The sequence below is a fragment of the Pyrgilauda ruficollis genome, unplaced genomic scaffold (assembly GCF_017590135.1).
Source record: "Pyrgilauda ruficollis isolate IOZ18807 unplaced genomic scaffold, ASM1759013v1 scaffold30, whole genome shotgun sequence".
NCBI classification, from domain to species: domain Eukaryota; kingdom Metazoa; phylum Chordata; class Aves; order Passeriformes; family Passeridae; genus Pyrgilauda; species Pyrgilauda ruficollis.
Window position 1 is genome coordinate 39,766 of NW_024524378.1, and position 18,738 is coordinate 58,503.

The window sequence follows — 18,738 nt, forward strand, 5'->3', positions numbered from 1 at the left end:
TACTGTAACTCATTTGTGATGCAGAGAATAGAGCAAAGCATATTAGGAGTAATCTTCTTGTACTTTGAAAAACATAAAGATTACACAAGAATGTCAGTAGCTACAAATCAACATTAAACTTCATGCCTGAGCGAAGTTCTTCTGTGAGTGAAAATTATGAGCTGCTAGATTATATGTAAACTTTCTTGTCCTAAATCTTGAGATCATCACACCCCTGGTAAGGGTCTGGACAGTGTATGTCCTCTCCAAAATGAGGTACTCATTCCTACAGAAAATGCACATGCAGAAAAAAACCTAAAATAACACACCACCAAAAAAAAAAAGAAAATCTTCAATACTTGAAGTAAAATTGAACTTTAAACCTAAAATAACACCCCACCAAAAAAAAAAAAAATCTTCAATACTTGAAATAAAATTGAACTTTAATTTTCAGAGCTCCAAGACTGATTAATGTAAAGGCTGTCTCCATGCCTTATTTTACTGCAATGCCACGTTATCCATGGCACTGCAGTAAAAAGTGGCAAACTTTAAAAACCTGGCATGATTTAATACACAGTACTTTCTTAAATAAACCAGTAAAGTTTGCTCTAACAATCTTGTGCTATAACATACTTGTGCACAGTAAGACAGACGGCTCTCAGCAGAGGGAATCCTTTCTTCTTTTCTTACTGATTTGTTCTGCAGAGCGGGAACGACGGGTGAAGACTGTCGTGACAACTGCAGGGAGGAAACCAAGATTGAAACTACATCCCTGCAGCTCCTGAATAAAGTGTTATTTTGGACAGGCAGAGTTTTGTTAGTGTTTTCCCTCTGATACAAAGAAATTTTCCTAAGTGCATAAAATGACTGCAAAAATTATTTCATGTGATTTTTGTTTTCTACCTATAGAAATTTTAATACTTTTTTTCTATGCTGCAGGGTGTTTTCTTAATTTATATTTCAGTTATATATCTTTTTTCCTCTAGACATTTTCTTTATATCTGTCTATTTTAGAGAAATTACATAAATTTAGTACAAATTTACTTAGATTTTGTCCATCAGAATTCTCTGTGATGGATTTCTTACATCATCCAGGTCAAAGGAAAAATAATTAAATTACCAAAAACATTATTTTTTTTTAAGATGAACAGTCCTACCAGTCCTCCAATAAACAATTTTATTTATATTTACACCTCAGCAAATGCAGGTCACAGTATTTCACAGCAGATATAAAAATTGAGTACAGATTATTCATCTTGCTTTTCCTGTTTTTTAATGCAAATTTCATCAACAAGGTAAGTTTCTACTGCAGTATGACTGATTTTTCCATCAGTTGTTCTCTGTGCATTAAGTATACTGCAGTTTGTTAAACAGAGGGGAACAACACTGAAGGCAGAGGTCTAAGAAATCATGTGATTTTCTTAAAATCCAGTTATTTTTTAAAGTTTTCTAGGAAAAGTCACTTAAACATACCATCTTCTTTTCCTCTTCCATCTCTTTTTTCTCAAAATATTGTCTAAGCTGTTCCTCTCGCTTTTCTTCTTTTTCTTTTCCTTGTTTTTCTGCCTCTTTTCTCCTTTCTTCACCTAATTGAATTACTTCTTTATTTTTCAATCTTCGCTGTAACATAATTAATACATTAAAAAAAGCTCAATTAATAATCTGTTTTCTTTCTTTTTGAGAAGTTAAAATTACACATCCAAGTGATTAGTATGAAATAAAAAAGCATATTTCATTAGCCTGACTTCAAATATCTAAATTAAAGTCTATCTCATGTAAATATCAAACAGCAGCAGCCCTGGCTTTGCTAACATCATGAAACAGAATTCCTAATAACTTCTATAAACACCAGTTTGTGACCCCAGATCTGCCATCAGCTAAGGCTAAACTGTAGTAGTCATTTCCAAAAATCAGGATTCAATTAAAACATACTGCAGACATGCACCACAATATCACAAGACCACAGAGAAATGATCATCTGCTCTCAGTTTTAGTCGTGTGACTGTGAATAGCAGTGACACCAGGTAGCTCCCTGCTCTCTGCTACAGCAGCTCTGGTATCCAGAAGACAAGGCTCATCCAACTAATCTGCTCATACTAGGGAAGGAGAATTTAGAATATAAGATAAATGTTCCATCTTAGAAATTTTCAAGTCCTACATCCTAATCTTATCTTCCATAATCCCATAGGGCACTAAAAGGCTCTTCCTTCTCTGATGGCCTTGTGTGCTCTTCCTACAATTATTTATTATATTCTAAATAATGTAAATCTATTTAAAAATGCAAACCCAAGAAATAAAAATTTGGGGTATGAATTACCCGTGAATTAAATCCAGGGGTATAATATATAGGTTTGAATTTACCTCCGTGAAAAGTATGCACTAGATGTGCTTGGCATTCGTCCATAACAAATTCTCCTTGCCAATTCAAAAAAAGTCTTTACAAAATATTCCTGCACGGGTACATTTTTCCAAAAAATCTATGAGAACTAGATTTAAGACAAAAACTGGGGTGATATTTTTTTAATTCATCAATTTGATAAAGCTTTTTATTGGCCTTACCACCAATTTCTTTTAGAAAGGAGGGCACCACTGTCATTTATAAAACTACAGTTTTTTTCCTGAAAGAATTAACAATACTTCAAGTTTGCAGCACAGCATGAAGAGTGAGAAGAATGAGCTAGTTAATGCTGACAATCTTCCACCTCTCCTCTGACTAATGCAGACCATTTAAAATCAAAGACCAATTCATAGGACACTTCTTGGCTTACCTTCTACACAACAAATATTACAAAGGGTTAGTTTAGGATGGAAAGAAGTCAAAGTATCAAAATACTACACCTCCTCCTCTTTCCTCCTTTTCTCTTCTAGCTCCTCTTCATATGCTTTTTGAATTCTCATCCTCTGCTCTGCAAGTCGTTTTTCCTCTTTTTCTTCTTCCATTCTAAGTTTTTCTCGCTCTGCTTCTTCCCTACGTCTCTTTTCTTCAATCTTAAAAAACAAAAGAAGTATTCAACTGTCAATAGCCAGTAACAATCTGATTAACAACATTTACCACCATGATTTTTGCAGCACCTACTTGCAAAATCAAAAGCTATATGATGCAACCAAAGGAATCCTAGAGCCTGTCCTATATTTCAGCTTCAGAATTCCCTTAAACTGAGATTCTATTTTACAAAGAATCCTAGAGCCTGTCCTATATTTCAGCTTCAGAATTCCCTTAAAATAAGATATTTCTTTTTGGCCATCAGAGCCACCCCTCTACAGGAAAACTACTTATAAACAATACTAGTAAAACCAGAGTATTTCCTAACACTTGCTCTATTCAAGATGTGGTGGAGTAACACTTCTATTCATTGATTAAATAATAGAAGATGGGAAACCAAAAAGATATGGTAATTATCTTTTTCCATTCCACAACTGCAGTATTATTAGACAAAGTGCTGACTTACTGAAGCAAAAGATCTGCCCATTCTTTACTCTATTTGGCAGCCCTGTGCATGGAAAAAAACTCTTGATCTTTTCTTTTCAAGAGATCCACATCAAACACTGTGTGACTTTAGTAGTCTCTTAAATTATCTATTATTTCCTCGATAATGGTATTTAATTTCACTGATATTTAATTAATGCAGCATAAGATTAAATGTGAAATATTATGGACAGAAGACATAAGCTGGTTAAGGAACAACCAGGTTTTATATACCATCAATAAATAACTACACTGTGACTGATCACCATTTCATTTTGATGAATGTGCATTTTTGTCATGTAGACCTGCAAGGGCAAACACCTTGGTTTCTGTAGTCATTTATGTATGCAAACCTTTACTCTATGCACAGTTTCAGAACTCAATATTATATTTAGAGAGCTGTACTTAAAAAAAAAAAAAAAAAAAAAAAAAAAAAAAAAAAAAAAAAAAAAAAAAAAAAAAAAAAGCCTAGATTAAAGAAGCCAACTATTAAGAAATGCTTGTCTAAGTGATGGTACTATGTAAGCCAAAATCCAAGAAACTCTATAGTATGTAGCTTATAGTACACCTCTTGTGTGCAGAATTGGCTGTGATAGCACAGGTAAGGTCTTTGGTGGGCAGTGATGATTTACTCTGCATGTAAACCCTCTCTTTACAATTCATTTCACGGAATGGTATCTGGCACATGCATTCACCTGTAGACGCAGGAAGTTCTTGTAGGATTCCTGTCGCTTAAGCTGCTCTGGAGATGGAGGTTCACCAAACACATTACCTCGAGCAAAAGGAGAGGCCTGTGCAAATGTAATACCTAAGGGAGGGGAAAGGTTACAGATAACAAACAAACTTAAGACAGGAAGCCAGAATGAGGAAGGGGGAATCTGAGACACTTGGTTCAAAAGGAAGCTTATGGCAGTCGTAACTCAAGGCTATAACAGGGCTTGAGAGTTCTTACATTTTCTGCCTGCAATAATTGCCAGGTTTTAACTGTTTAACACCATCCGAGTGAGCTGCATTTCTACAAAATAACACCTACTAAAGTCACCTATTCTACCGTTCAATCTGCAGCTTAGTATCTAAGAACATCACCTGAAAATTAATTAGAATAGCAAATACTTTACAACTTGTAGCTTTACTGCATGCAATTCCTTTTACTCAGAACATACAGTTCTGTTCCTCAGGTTTATTCACTCTTTAAAAACAGAGCATCCTAACATAACAAATATTTACACAAAATAGCAAAGGATGCTACAAAAAGCAAAGCCCCAGACTGGCAAATAAAATTCTAAGCAGTCAGAAATCTGAATTCTATCACTATAAAATGTTTTCTGTACTATAAAGTTTGAAGTGTCAGGTTTCCTTTAGCCCTGAGTTACGACCACGACATAACCATACCATCCCCAAAGCTCTAGATAGGAGGATTAATTCAGATACCACACAGAGCAGGTTTTGCAGAACAGAATCCCTACAAGAAGCAGAGGAGAAAGAAAGGAAGTAAAGGAAAAGCAGAGTGGGTTGTGTTAACTTTGCAGCTCATGCAGCATGTTCTTCACTCATATCATGTCTGTTCTGAAGGATAGTGCCTCAAAGATGTGCAAGAGCAATAGCTCTACTGAGCTGAGATGAACATTACATTTCCCTACATGGTAACACCCAAGTCAGATGAAAGCATAAATAACACATTAAAGTATTCCCATAGGAATGCACATGTTTACTGCTACAGCCTAGCCTTAGGAGCATGTGTTTGCATACCAAGGAGTACACTTTGAGATTATTTTTCCTTACATGGAAGCAATGCTTGAATCCTTCCAAAATAGAACTAAATTTACATGTGGCTCTTTCATGATGGAGATACTTCCATATCAAAAAGCAGAATAAATTTTGTACATCATTTAGAAGGCATGGGTGCAAGACAGACAAGTTACTGTGAAAGTATCAAGGAAAATGCCTGCTGTGTACCAGCTACTATCCTGCAGGTTCCTCTTTTAACAGAGCAGTGTACCAAAAAAAATCCCACAAAACCAAGTAACCAAACCCACCAAAACATACACAAAGCCACTCTACTACATGGCTGATTAAATTCAAGGTGCAAGACTATAAAGATCCCATCACTGATGTGCTCCACCTTCTGATCCCAAAATAAGTGATCTAAACAGGGGCTTCTTGGCTGTTTAACATTATTACTTTAACAGCCTTCCTGTTTCACTTCTTACTAAATGGTAAAATATACAACCTGTATATTGTAATACTATGAAATTCTTTATTAAGAAGTGCAACAATTCAAACAAGATAAGGAAAAGTAGCATCTAAGCTGAGTTGAGAAGACCATCACCAATCCTGGCCTTTGCCCATGCTAAACTAGGGACAGGTCTGGAGCACCACAGTGCTCTCATTTAGATGTCTCAAAAAATGTAAGAAGATAAAAATGCATTAGTTTTAAAATATGAAAATAAATCAAAATCCTTAGAACTTGGAGGCAGTGCACAGGACTCCATATGTACCCAATCTACCTGCAACTTTTTAGAATTTGTTAAGCTAGTTACTGTACCAATCTCACCTTAACTTCTAACATCATACCTGAAGAACTCCTTTTATTCCACAGTCTCACCTAGTACACAGCTGTATTTTACTGTGTCATTTAAAAAGAAGACAAACACGTACAAAGATTTAACTAAAAAACACCAAATCTGGAAAACTAATATACTGATCCTGACTCTTCAGGGCTAAAACAGCTTTAGTTATCATTACTGACAAGACAGATAAGATTTTAAGAGTACAGTGACAGCAATGAAGAAATTTGGAAAAGAAGCATGGTACTGACTTCACAGGTAGACAGCACTAACACTATCAAAGGACTACCAGAAAGAGGAAAAGAACTATGGAATTTTGATCACTAAGACTTATGGATAGTTAGAGGAGTAATACAGTATTCTTAGAAACCTGCTATTTTATTTGTAGATGCTTCTGAGTTCTCAGGTCTTGAGGAGGCCAAATTTAGGTCAACAATAGCCCTTTTATCTTCATATAGTCTTGCCTCTGGATTATGATATGCCTCTCCATTCCGCTTGTGCATGACATTCAAGTCCGCTAAAGGAAAGGGGAAATAACTGTTTATGGTGTTTTAATCTCATAAAGACATATTCACTGTAGATTCTCCAAAATACAGGGGGTTTTGACCAGATTCCACTTCTCCTGAGCATATCAGCTATGGGAACAAAAAATTCAGGCAAAGACAAGAATACAGAGGCTAAGGATGAGATTCTAATAATAAGGTACTATTAACTAAAAGATTAAAAGAGTCATTTTGTCACTTTTCTTTTGTCAGGAATGATTCTTCACAACAAACCTCCCTTCTCCCCTGCCTTAAAATGCTATTAATCGGAAAGATAAAGAACTCAAAGACAAAATTGACTGTCAAGTTTGTGTTGACAAGCAGATATTTAGAAACCTTTCTTCTATCTCCTTAAAGCTGTAAGATATTTTTGAGTTTAGTATTGATATTTTAAGTGCTGAATCTCTCTAATTACTGTTGAGGGAAATAAGTGCAATTGAAGCACTGAAGCATATTTTGGTCTTCATGTCTTCAGTAATAATCCAGGTGCATATTTCAATATGTAAGCAAATCAACATTATGCAACATTTTCATCAAAATTTACATGGTGCCTGATTAAAGATGTTAATTTCAGCTGATTTTGAAATGTTTCCATACTACACTTAGAAGGCTCATTTCAAAACAAAAAAGCACTGCAAAATTTTCAGATTACCTTTTGAAACAGTGTTTTTGATAATTATGAATTACTGTAGTCACTTAAGCACACAGATTCCGAGAACTTTAAATTTCATGCCTCCCTGTAAAGCAACCTTTGCATATATCAGTCTCAAAAGCTATTTACAGGCATTCTTGAGAGGATAAAATGACAAGTCACACCACATAAAAAAAGACACGCCAGAAAGCATCTCCTCTCATGACACTTGACTCATAGCTTATCCATCATGCTGCCAAGCTATGGTGGGAAAAGTATTTTACATATTTAATTCAGAAAAACAGGGTAAGAAGCTTCTCTGTCTTGGTTTCTCATTTACAGAGATAAACTTCTCAGCAGTTATGTGCAGAGCTCAGGCCAGTATGAGACCTTTACACTTCCAGTCACACCACTGTTGAAGCCTAGAGGAAGAAGCCAAACACATAAATGCAGCGCCTGAGTTCAGGCAGTATGAAAGCCTCTATCTGCCCTAAGGATAAACACAAGCTTGGATCCTTAATACAAGCTTCTAAACTTTTAATTTGGCCACAAAATCTTTAAAAAGCATTTCAACTTTGCTCACTACTCTCAAAATATATTATTAATTTTGACATATGTTGATCAGGTGTCATACTAAAACTAAACTAAACTATAACTAAAATTAATCACTTTTGTATATAAACTGTTACCCAGTAAATATTTAACAATTTACTGCAAGGGTAGATGAACAACCTGGATCATAGCTACTTTCCAGCTCACTACTCCCATCTTGTATAAAACACCACTTGGTAAAAAGTAAGCTTTAAAAAACATTACTGCTCAGTGCACTTGATATAACCATTTACCAGCAGTGTTACTTTGGGAAGTATAAATATTCCACTCAGCTTTGTATATTTATATAAACCCATTTCCATTTTTCATACCACAAATAGAGATTTCTAAGCCTAGAAATAATTAAAAAAAAAAAAAAAAAAAAAAAAAACCCAAAAAACTAAAAACCTGTTCCTAGGACATGCTTAAATAAAAATCTTCACAACAGACTTTAGCATATTTGTATTGCAAATGATTCTGACAGCTTGTTTTCCTCCTTCTCCCTTTACAACTGCATTGTGTCTTCACTTATAGTTGACATATCCTGTGTTTCCCATTTTGTTTGGATTGTACTCTTTGAATGATTCTACAGAAATCAAAATAATAACTTAATTATTCCTGGAGTGCATCTCCTTGAAACAAGTCTTATTTGTCACGGGCTACCAGTGTTACCAAACAAGGAATAATATGGCTGAATAAAGCCCTTACGAGAGCAAGAAAACATCAGTCTTGAAAAGACAACCCATAATTTTCACAAACATACTTATCAGATTTCCTTCTGCATCTTTGAGAGGAGCACCACCACCACCTCTTCCCCAGGGATTGTAATTCTTCATTTCTGCTTCTAACTTCTCCTTCTCTTCTCGCTCTTGTCTGCGTCGCTCTTCTCTCTCTCTTATCTAAAAACAAACCAGCCAAAATTAGTTCCACAATAATATCACATTAAGTAGAAGTTTAATAAAAAGTTAACAGAGAATACTGAATGCTGTTATTATCTATTTCCCTCATCTACAGCAAGCAAAGCCAAAGTTCACCATCTATACTGCAGACAGTGCATTGCATTCTGTTGTCAAAACACCCTCGTCCAGTTGTGCATAATCAGAGAAACATCCTACACATCATAAAACTGCCAAGTTCCAGCAATGTCCACATGTGACATTTGCACTAGATCAAAAGTTCCATATCTTTGGATCTTTAATACAGATGTTTATACTGGCTGAAAATTAAAAAGGCAAAATTCTACAATATTACTGCACTTACTTCTCTCAATCTGCTATGTTTTGTTTAACCAAAACGTAGACTGGAGATGACTCCAAATAGTAAATGCCTTAAAAGAATGCTACACAATTCTATAATCATTCATAAAATAGTTTTCAGTGGTTATTCACTATGATCTATGTATGTAACATAGGGATGTTCACATGCTTCATTCTTGTTTTTCTTCAAAATCATTCATGGAATTAAGTCTCCTAACTTATAAAATTTATAAAGTGAACAGCTGTTAAAAAGTCCATCTTTTACTCAAAACTTTTAAAATATTAACTATTTATGTATTTGAAATATATTAATGTATTTTTCTTAAGTTTATTTCTCATGTGCATTAGGAAAACATTTCATTAGATAAATATAATTAGATAAAACACAACGAGGGTGGTGAGGCATTGGAACAAGTTGCCCATAGAAGTTGTGGATGCCCCATCCCCTGAGGTGTTCAAGGTCATATTGGATGGGGAGGTCACACAGCATGGTCTAGTGGAAGGTGTCCATGGCAGTGGGGTTGGAACTAGATGATTTTTAAGCTCGCTTTCAACCTAAGCCACTCTATGATTTTTTAATATCCCTTCATCAAGTAATCACAACTCCATAAGAGATATAATGAGTAAACAAAGATCCATCTAGCCCCTTCAACTGTTTACAAAATTCATCAGTCAGGCTTATCTATAGCAAAAAGAAGAATATCCTAACTGCTTTCAACCATAACAACTATGAAAGACTGTATCATGCCATATTTATTAGATTTTTACGTTAAATTGTGCAGTCTCTCATATAGGAAGGTAATACTTAGGACTATAGTGAGAAAAGAGAACTTCTCTGAATGCCTTCAGACAACCACATGTACAGTATCTGACACTCTTCCTAAATGGTTATTCTATTCTTTATTTTCCCTTGGTTGACAGCCTTTCCTTTCTCCCTTATACACAAACATAATTAGAACTACAGTATTTTTACAGGTATTATTTACCTCTACCAAGGAAATACATTAAAAAATAAGATAAGAAAATGTTCACTGCCCCTGAACTGGGTTCTAGGAAAATTTCTGCAAAAGTAACATGTTTCATCATGGTGAAATACATTTTATAACTATAAACTCCCACGAGGTGCAGCAGCAAAAGGCCACTGAAGTGAGTATAGGACTCAGATGTCTACTGGAACAGAAGACCCAAAAAATTTGCCTAGTCTATCAAAAGAGAAGCTAAAAAGAAGTAAGACACCACCTACAAACACACCTGAAACAAAAATGAGGCAAACATTTGAATAACTGTCCAAATGATCATGAAGAACTTACAGAAATTAGACTGTTCCTAATAATTATAGACATAATAGAATATCAGAGCAATACAAGCCATTCCTTTTAAGATGCAGGTTCTTATGTTCATAAAAATGATTATATAAAGCTACATGCCTGGAACTGATCTGTTTGCTGTAAGATTCTTAACATTCTCTCTGCCTTTGACAAAGATTTTGGAGAGCTTACTGTCCACCTGAAGAGCTGAAATGAGCTAAAGTAGGGTCAGAGGAAGGAAGTGATGAAAGGAAGGAGAGTCAAAAAGCCCTTCATTAGTAAACTACATGGAAGTCTCTGAAAGAGTACTATAGTTACAACCATTATATGTCAAAAAAATAAAAGAATGAAGAGTGAGAAGCTTTATCACTCAGTACCTGCTGCTGTAATTCTTGCTGATAAGATAATGTTGCCTCTTTGGAAGGCTTTGTTTTTTCTTCAGAATACACTCCTATGCTTCTTTGTCTGTCTCCTGTGTTCCTCTGCCCAATGTTACTCCTAAATTGAAAAATCACACATATAAAAGAAAAACACCACAGGGTCCAGAGTAGGGTAAAAAATGTTTGTAAATCCCTTCCTGAAGTATTTAAAAGCTGTTGTTTCCCATAGCCTGGCAGTTTATAATCCCAAACATTTTCTTAAATCCATATGAAAATAGTAGTTCACTGAATTATTCTTTTATTATCTGGATAGGAATCCTCAATTAGAAGTTTGAAAAGTTGTCTTTAACACATTTTATTTCAATGGCATATCTGTTCTCAGCAAAATATTACCAACACAAAAAAAAAGTATCAATACAGATAAATATACACAAAGAATATGAAATTAGATAATACTTACATGGGCTGCTCTACTGGAACTTGGCCTAAAGGAGGATCCAGACTAGGCGTGGGTTGCATTCCCATCATACCTGTACCATCTGCACAGTAAAAATCCAAAACAAACCATTTTTTAAATTTTGAATGCTCAAATATAAATATTTGTCATTATCTAAAAGAAGAGAGTTCACCACTCAAACTCTGTGAGTATAGAACATACAGAACTCTCAGCTTCTATAACAAACTTAGCTAACTCTTAATACCCTCTAAAGCAAGAAATACAATGCCAAGGTACAAATCTATTTCTTAAATTCAACTAAATCCCTTTACATTTTACAAATTACTTCATTAACATATTCTACATCAAATAACAAATTTAAATTACTCGCTTAATGGTGACACATCCTCATTCTTTCCAAATGTCATTCAAATCAACTAGTAAAACAGTTATTTTTCTAATTTTTTTTCTCCTTTACCTTTTTTATGAAAATAGCACAAAAAATTTTAAAGTATTTCTGGTTTTTTCTCCAAAAAAGTAAAAAAAAAAAAAAAGAAAAAAAGAAAAAAGAGAAAAACAACCACATAATCCAGTCCCTCCCTACACAAATCACAATAGTTTCAATCATGAAATCATAATGAAGCAAAGGACAGAAAAAGGAGTTCTTAAAATATAAAAGTAGACCACTACATACATTATTTTAATACATTTAATGTATTAATAAATATCTTTAAAGTATTGATAATTATATCTGAAATTGTAACATCACCTAAACATGTAATTAATTATTATTTAAGTGATTTTAGGAAATAATGTTTTAATTATCAATATTATAAAGAAAATTATCTGAGAGGAGTAACAGCAAAAAATCTGAGACTAGAGCTTGTTCAAGTGATGAACAAGATTTCAGGAAGTCACAGCCCTTTTTATTGCTGGAGAAAATTACTTCATTCAAAAACAGTATTGAAAAAAAAACCCTTTTCATTCAATACACATCTTAAAAATGGGTTTAGTTTGCTGTTACAAGTTCTACATTGTTCCTCATTTAACTAGATCACAAGCAGTCATATGATTCACACTTAGAACCAAGCCACCTAAAATCATCAACTTACAGTATGCCAGAGCAGGATCCAAAGGATTCCTAGCCCCATAAAAGTAATAAGCGTCATCATAAGGTGTTTTATAGTTGTCTGTCAAAACTGGTGCTGGAGGCGGTGGCAATGGTGCAAGCCTTAAAGAAAAAAGGGACACAACTCCTTGGTTTGTTGTACAACTGAAAAGATATCATCAGAAGTGGGGGGAGGAGAAAAGGAGAGGGAGGGAAAGAGAATGGAGCAGGGACAGGGATAGAAAGAGAATTCATTACAGAAAAACCCTAGATTTAGTTCAGCTGAAGACCTCTCATTAGTGGCATGCAGAAACAAGATGCAATGAGTCTCAGCAGGGAGTTAACCTTCCCTGAGGGAGTAGTAGGTGAACCCAGACTATTTCAGAGATCTAAAGAACATAAAACAAGCACGCCTTCTTTAAGTGGCTCATTAATGGTACTTCCTGGCTACATCAGTAAAGAAAACAAGGCAAGATCTGGTCAAAGGGTGAATAGCACAGTACAGCTTCAGCCACGTGCCTGAAGCTCCTTCTCTCCCTGAACAGTTTAGCCACAATCACAGCACCTAGTGGAAGCTTGTCCTCAGCCCTGGAAAACTGCTTAATTAATAGGAGCCAAACTGGTGCCATACCAACCTTCTGAAAACATGGACTCTGCAGGGCATGGGCATTCTCACAACATGATTCAATATTACAGACATGGACATAATTTCTACAGCTCAACCCTTATCCTACAGAAACTTATCCACTTATGAGAGAGCTGCTTTCAGAGATAATGCAGCCTCCATGGATGCTTTCAAATAAACTATGAGGAAACTGACATTAAAAGTTTATTCCAGTTAGTTTTCTGTTAATTATCAAAATATTATTTCTACCTTCATCAGTTCCTTGGAGAAGGATCAACACTACTACTGAGCTCTACCTCAACAGTAATAACATGCTAAACAACAATCTTACTTAACATGTAAAATTAAAATGATGGTGAAGCACCTGGGAGCTACCATTTCCCCAAGACTGCTGACTACACCCCTCTGAAATTCTTTATCACTCTGAGAGTCTTCATTCACTGGAGAGGCTGAACGGGCTGGCATTGGAGTTTGGAAAGCCACCCTGGGCCTTTCAGGAGGTACCTTCTCTTCAAAAGCTCTTGCTGTGAAGCCAAACTGCTTCAATCTATTTGGCTGACGGGAAAAAAAAAAAAAAAAAAAAAAAAAAGAAGTAAGAAAAAGAGAGAAGAAAAAAACCAAAACAGTTACCTTATTACTGGGAAATATTCTGAACCTCCACTTACGATGGGTCAAACACTTCAATGGATCCCAACTTTCAAATTTCAAATGTTCAGATTTCTAGTAACTACATTTCTTGCTCCCAGTGATCTACTGAGAACCCAGTACTACAAGGAAATCCAGGAATTTTTATCAGAGGTTTACAAAAAGCAACCTTATCATTGGTTTCAGGAAGTATATAAACCTAGTTAATGTCCAGAAAAACGAACATTTCCAGAGGTGTCTGTAGAACAGATTATCTACAGCTGCCAATTTTCCACAGTGACAGTATTCTCATATTATGCATAGAAAAGTTTCTGAGATCCTTCCCCTCCACCTCAAGATTGAAATAGTAATCAGTAAAAACTAAAATCAAATACACACTGAGACTTTTTCCAATAAACATTTCCTTGCAATACCATTATTTTATTTTTTAAATTCCTTTGATCTTATTAATTTTTTCAACCACAAAAATTACAAGTTTTTGGGGGGAGTTCTTTTTAAACCCGAAGTAGCAAATGTTTATTGGTAACTGTCAGCCTCAGAAGAAAGTCAAAAGCAACATGCAAATAATGTGAAGGCATGCAAGTCAGCTTCAGAACTATCCTACTACACCCAGAAAGCCCTTACAGCAACTGCTCTGCATAACTATTCTAATGTTTGTTTAAATAAGGCAATATAATAGAAGAATGGAAAAAAATCATACACTATATAAATAAAAGAGATTTTGTTCTGAATTCACTGGTCCTAATATTGAAGTCCTTCAACTAACATGCATTTGGAGAAAGTAATACCCGAAACCAGCTACATATTAAATATCTACCAGAAAACCATATACCCTACAATATGGAAATATTTCAACAAAATATTAAATCTTTACCTCCTCGTCATTTAGCTGCAAGACAGTGTATACAAGGCAGTTAGTACTCACCAATCAAGGACTACAGTTTAGATAAAAATTCTCAAAATTTACTAGACATGAATATTTGCTTATAGCATTTAACTACAAATTTCTAGATGTGAACACAGATTTAGATAACAGATAGTAGCTAAAGCATTTGAATTTTATAAAGCAGTCTACAGACTTTTTGTCTTTTCAAATCCAATGTCTTGGATTTGAATGTCTTGAGCTGCAGAACATTTAAAACAGCCTTTCTCACTAACAACTTTAATATGAAAGCATTCCCAAAGTGTCCCAGATTTCAGCTCTACTGCTGATTTCAGATGTGACTTCAGTACTCAGTTCATCCTGGGGATTGTTTCACTTTAAACAAGGAGCACATACAACAGTCTACATTTATAGATTCTTAATCAGGCAGTGCTATTTAACCAACCTGTAATTAATCAAGAAATGCACCTAATTAGAATCTCTCCCTGAGAGGCAATTTAAAGCTAACAGTGACTGATGCTTAATGAATGTAGCAATTCAACTTAATTGAAGGCTTTCAGCTAAATTAGTGCTTTTAAAACACTATTCATGCCGTGTACTTGCTCTAGATAGAATTTTGTTCCTACAACAGGCACTTTGCAGACTCTGACTGAGATGTGTATGGTATATTGAGTGCTGCAGCACAGCATGCTTCTGCATAGTCAGCTTTGATTACACAGAACTGTTTACACTGCCCTTGCAGCCTGCTGAGCCACAAGAGCCAGCATCCTCTGCTCAGTTCTGCCTCCTCCCCTGCCTGCCTCCCAGCTGTATCCTCTATTCCTCTCCCTTTCTTCATGTGAATCCCTGATCAGTCAGCTGACCCCTCTATACCAACTAAAGCAGCAAAAAAAGTTCCCATTTTTGCCAGATAACCGAGCTGAATGAGTTTGAAACAGGGACCAAACAAGCATGACAGACACTTTTGGCAGTGAAGGCAGGAACATGCAACCAGATAGGTGGTTTTCCTTCCCTTTTAGGAGTAAGAATTTTGATCCAGCTTCATTGCTTGTCTGTGTGCATTCTCAGTCTCCTGTCTACCAAGTTTCATGGAAAGAAAGAAGTGGTTTCACAGAACATTCAGAGCTGGAAGGGACCCACAAGGATCTGACTAATAGCATCTTACAGCTAGCTATTCATCCACCTTCCTTTTCTAGCAAAGAGGACCTTCTTTCCCCTCTATTGAACACTCCAAAAATGGCACAAGTTTCAATCTGCATCAAAGCATTCCCCAAAAAGAGACTGGTGATAATTTAAACCAGTAACCAGGTAACTTAATAACCAATCTATTCTTGCTTGAAAGTTACCACCCTACATCCTAAACAGCACGTCTCCACCATACCCAACCTGCAATGGTTTGGGCACATAGCAAGCACATGCAAATCACACAAGTTCTGTCAGTCTCTGCAAGACTATCAGTCTCCTAATAATGTAACTAGTGCTGACAACCTACTCCTAGATGCATGCTAATCAAAATTCTTAATGTAATCATCACCTTACGAAGGAAGTGGAGGCAGTAGTAACTGCATTGTCTTACAAACAACACAATACCAAACAACTTGCTTTTTACAAAATCCTATAAAAATGCTTGTAATCCTAAACACTATATTGGATCACTTTAAAAAAATTACAAATTTTAAATTAAAAACTGTTATAATGAGAGCAATTCATCTACAAAACAACTTTTTTTTTAATGAAGAGAAAGCTTTCTGCAGCGTACTTTGCATTCCCAAAGAAAGGTTACTACTGTGTGCATTTAAGAGGCTACTACTGGACACTAAGTAATTCTTTCCATGATACCTGCTGTTGGTACAAATTTGGACACAGCAAAAGAAAATGCTCAATAATTTCCATGAAAATATTTTCCTCTGATGCTGAAAGTATGTTTAATGACTTACAGCCTGTGCTGTATTTGGCTGGGGAAGAGTTAATTTTCTCCACAGTGTCTGGCGTGGAGGTGTGTTTTGTATTTGTGCTGAACACAGGGTTGATAATATAGAGATGTTGTTATTGCTGAGCAGGGCTTACACAGAGCCAAGACCTTTCTGCTTTTTCTGCTGCCACACTGGTGAGGAGCCTGGGTGTGGCTGGGGGGCTGCGAGGAGACACAGCTGGGACAGGCAACCCCAACTGAGCAAAGGGATATTCCAGACCACAGGACATCATACTCAGTACAAAAAGTGGGGGGAAGAAGGAGGAAGGGGAGGATGTTTGGAGGGATGGTTTGTCTTCCCAAGATGTGTGCTGAACACCTGCCTGTCTATGTGTGGTTCTGAATTAATTCCTTGTTTTGTTTTGCTGGTGTGTGCAGCTTTTGCTTTCCCTGTTAAACTGTATTCATCTCAGTCTTTGAGTTTCCCACCTTTTACCCTTCCTATTCTTTCTTGCCCCAATCCCACTCATGGGGAAGTGAGCAAGCAGCCACTCATGAGGCTTGGCTGCTGGCTGGGTTAAACCATGACACAGCCTCATCATCCTGGGCTTCAATTTTGTTGTACACTGATGCCCTGTTAAATAGCCCAATATTTATCATTTTATAGAAACTCCACAGAGTTTTGTGACTAAGCAACCGCAGTGTGCATGTGAGAAAAAAAGAATAGGCTATATAGATGAAGGAAAATCCAAATTTCTTACCTTCTTTTCTGGGTCTTGAGCTCCAGAGGCAGCAACTGAGAGTTCAAGTTCCTTCTCACTGTTTTGTTTTTGTAAAAAAAATAATCAAATCAGAAAGCAACTAACAACTATATTAATTCTTTCAAAGCACAAATTCACAACTCTGTAGTTAAAAGAACTCTGAAAATACAGGATAACAGAAGACAATGATTCCACTTGAATTCTTCTGGAATCAGGGAAGGAAATTATATAATATTTGTAAATACAGAGAACTCTCAAGAAGTATCTGGCAATCACCCATTTCACCTAGTAAAAATCCAACTACCATAAAAGGAGAAACCACCACAATTCTTTTTTACTACAACTTTTCAGGACATTCCTAAAAAATTTGTCTTTATTCACATTCAAGAAGTTAATATTAAACACACTGAAATTAATTATTTAAAAGTGCAGCAATAAAGCCTGTTTTGAAATTTCTGGGCTCAGGCTTGTTCTGCATGTACAATTTTTGTCACAATGAGACTGTCAATAGTAACCAATTTTTAAGTCCTTATCCCTTTTCTAATATTGCTGTGTGTTTTTATGTATACAGATTATAATTCAGTAGATAGTGACTAATAGGTAAAGAAGAATTAATATTTTATTATTCTGCATAAGCCAGATGATCAAATGCTTTAAAAATGAAAGGTTACTTTCCAAAATTGGAGGGCAAAAACAAAATAATTTTCAACTTTGCCAACTACTTAGGAAATCCTGTACCAGCAAAAAAAGATAACTTTAGTTAAAGCTTCTTTACTCTTAAGAAACTAAAAAATCATTTGTAAAAATGAAAACGTATCTGGGTTTTCTTTGTTTCACTGAAAGCTTGTGAATACGTTCATTAAAAACTAAAGTTCTCATGACAACAAGTTTAATTAAACGCAATATTACTCAGCTGCCTGGAATCCCATAGTTATGAAATTGCTTCTTACCACACTGAATTAATGGAATGCCTTTAAATTTCAGCCATTATCTTTTAAAAAGATAGACAGTAACTTTCCATTACCGTCTCTTATTCCGCTGTTGCTCAGCCATCTGTTCCATAAGCTCTTGTCTGTACTTCTCCTTTCTCCTTTGAAGAAGTTCTCGGTCCTGACCACCTAATGGGAATGACCACACATTTGTGTAAATGTTCCACAAAGTACACAAAAGGTACTGGACAAAAACATTGCCTTTCAGTCAATTTAGAAACCGAAACACAGCAGACTATACATTGTATCTCTACTGACTAAAACAAAAAAGATATCTAGTTTTAATAGACCAATTTTTTTTAATATGATGATCAAAACTACTAACACTTTTATTATTATTTTCATTATTATTTTCCTGGTTTTGGTAGGAAAATATAAATTTTCCTAATTTATAGGAAAAGGAAGCTATAAATAAATAAATAAATTTCAAAGCTATTTGGTACAACAGCAACTACAAAAAGTAACTTAATTTTTTTTTTTTTTTTAATCTAATGTTCACCTAAGGAAGATACACTACAGCACTCCAAAATTATGAGGCACTGCTCTGCATAAAACTGAACATTAAAACTGAAGAGAGTCAAACCCCTGGGGCGGAAAGTAAATTGCTCCACTTCTTTTAGGATGGTTCCCATGACTACTAAGAATTAGCAAAGTATCAAC

At 35.4% G+C, this 18,738-nt stretch overlaps 1 protein-coding gene across 8 annotated transcripts in view; it reads right to left on the reverse strand.

Annotated features, from left to right (window-relative positions):
- CSPP1 (centrosome and spindle pole associated protein 1) overlaps nucleotides 1-18,738 on the reverse strand; it is a 60,194-nt gene that overhangs the window by 17,558 nt on the left and 23,898 nt on the right. For 7 of the 8 annotated variants that reach the window (XM_041473780.1, XM_041473782.1, XM_041473779.1 and 4 more), the window contains 12 exons: nucleotides 18,114-18,207; nucleotides 17,090-17,147; nucleotides 13,253-13,443; nucleotides 12,268-12,386; nucleotides 11,180-11,258; nucleotides 10,717-10,837; nucleotides 8,540-8,675; nucleotides 6,383-6,529; nucleotides 4,141-4,253; nucleotides 2,818-2,967; nucleotides 1,453-1,599; nucleotides 613-717 (listed from right to left, as the gene is read on the reverse strand). In XM_041473780.1, the coding sequence (XP_041329714.1) occupies nucleotides 613-717; nucleotides 1,453-1,599; nucleotides 2,818-2,967; nucleotides 4,141-4,253; nucleotides 6,383-6,529; nucleotides 8,540-8,675; nucleotides 10,717-10,837; nucleotides 11,180-11,258; nucleotides 12,268-12,386; nucleotides 13,253-13,443; nucleotides 17,090-17,147; nucleotides 18,114-18,207 (1,460 nt within the window). The remainder of the gene's footprint in view (nucleotides 1-612; nucleotides 718-1,452; nucleotides 1,600-2,817; nucleotides 2,968-4,140; nucleotides 4,254-6,382; nucleotides 6,530-8,539; nucleotides 8,676-10,716; nucleotides 10,838-11,179; nucleotides 11,259-12,267; nucleotides 12,387-13,252; nucleotides 13,444-17,089; nucleotides 17,148-18,113; nucleotides 18,208-18,738) is intronic. The other variant, XM_041473781.1, reaches the window with a different exon arrangement.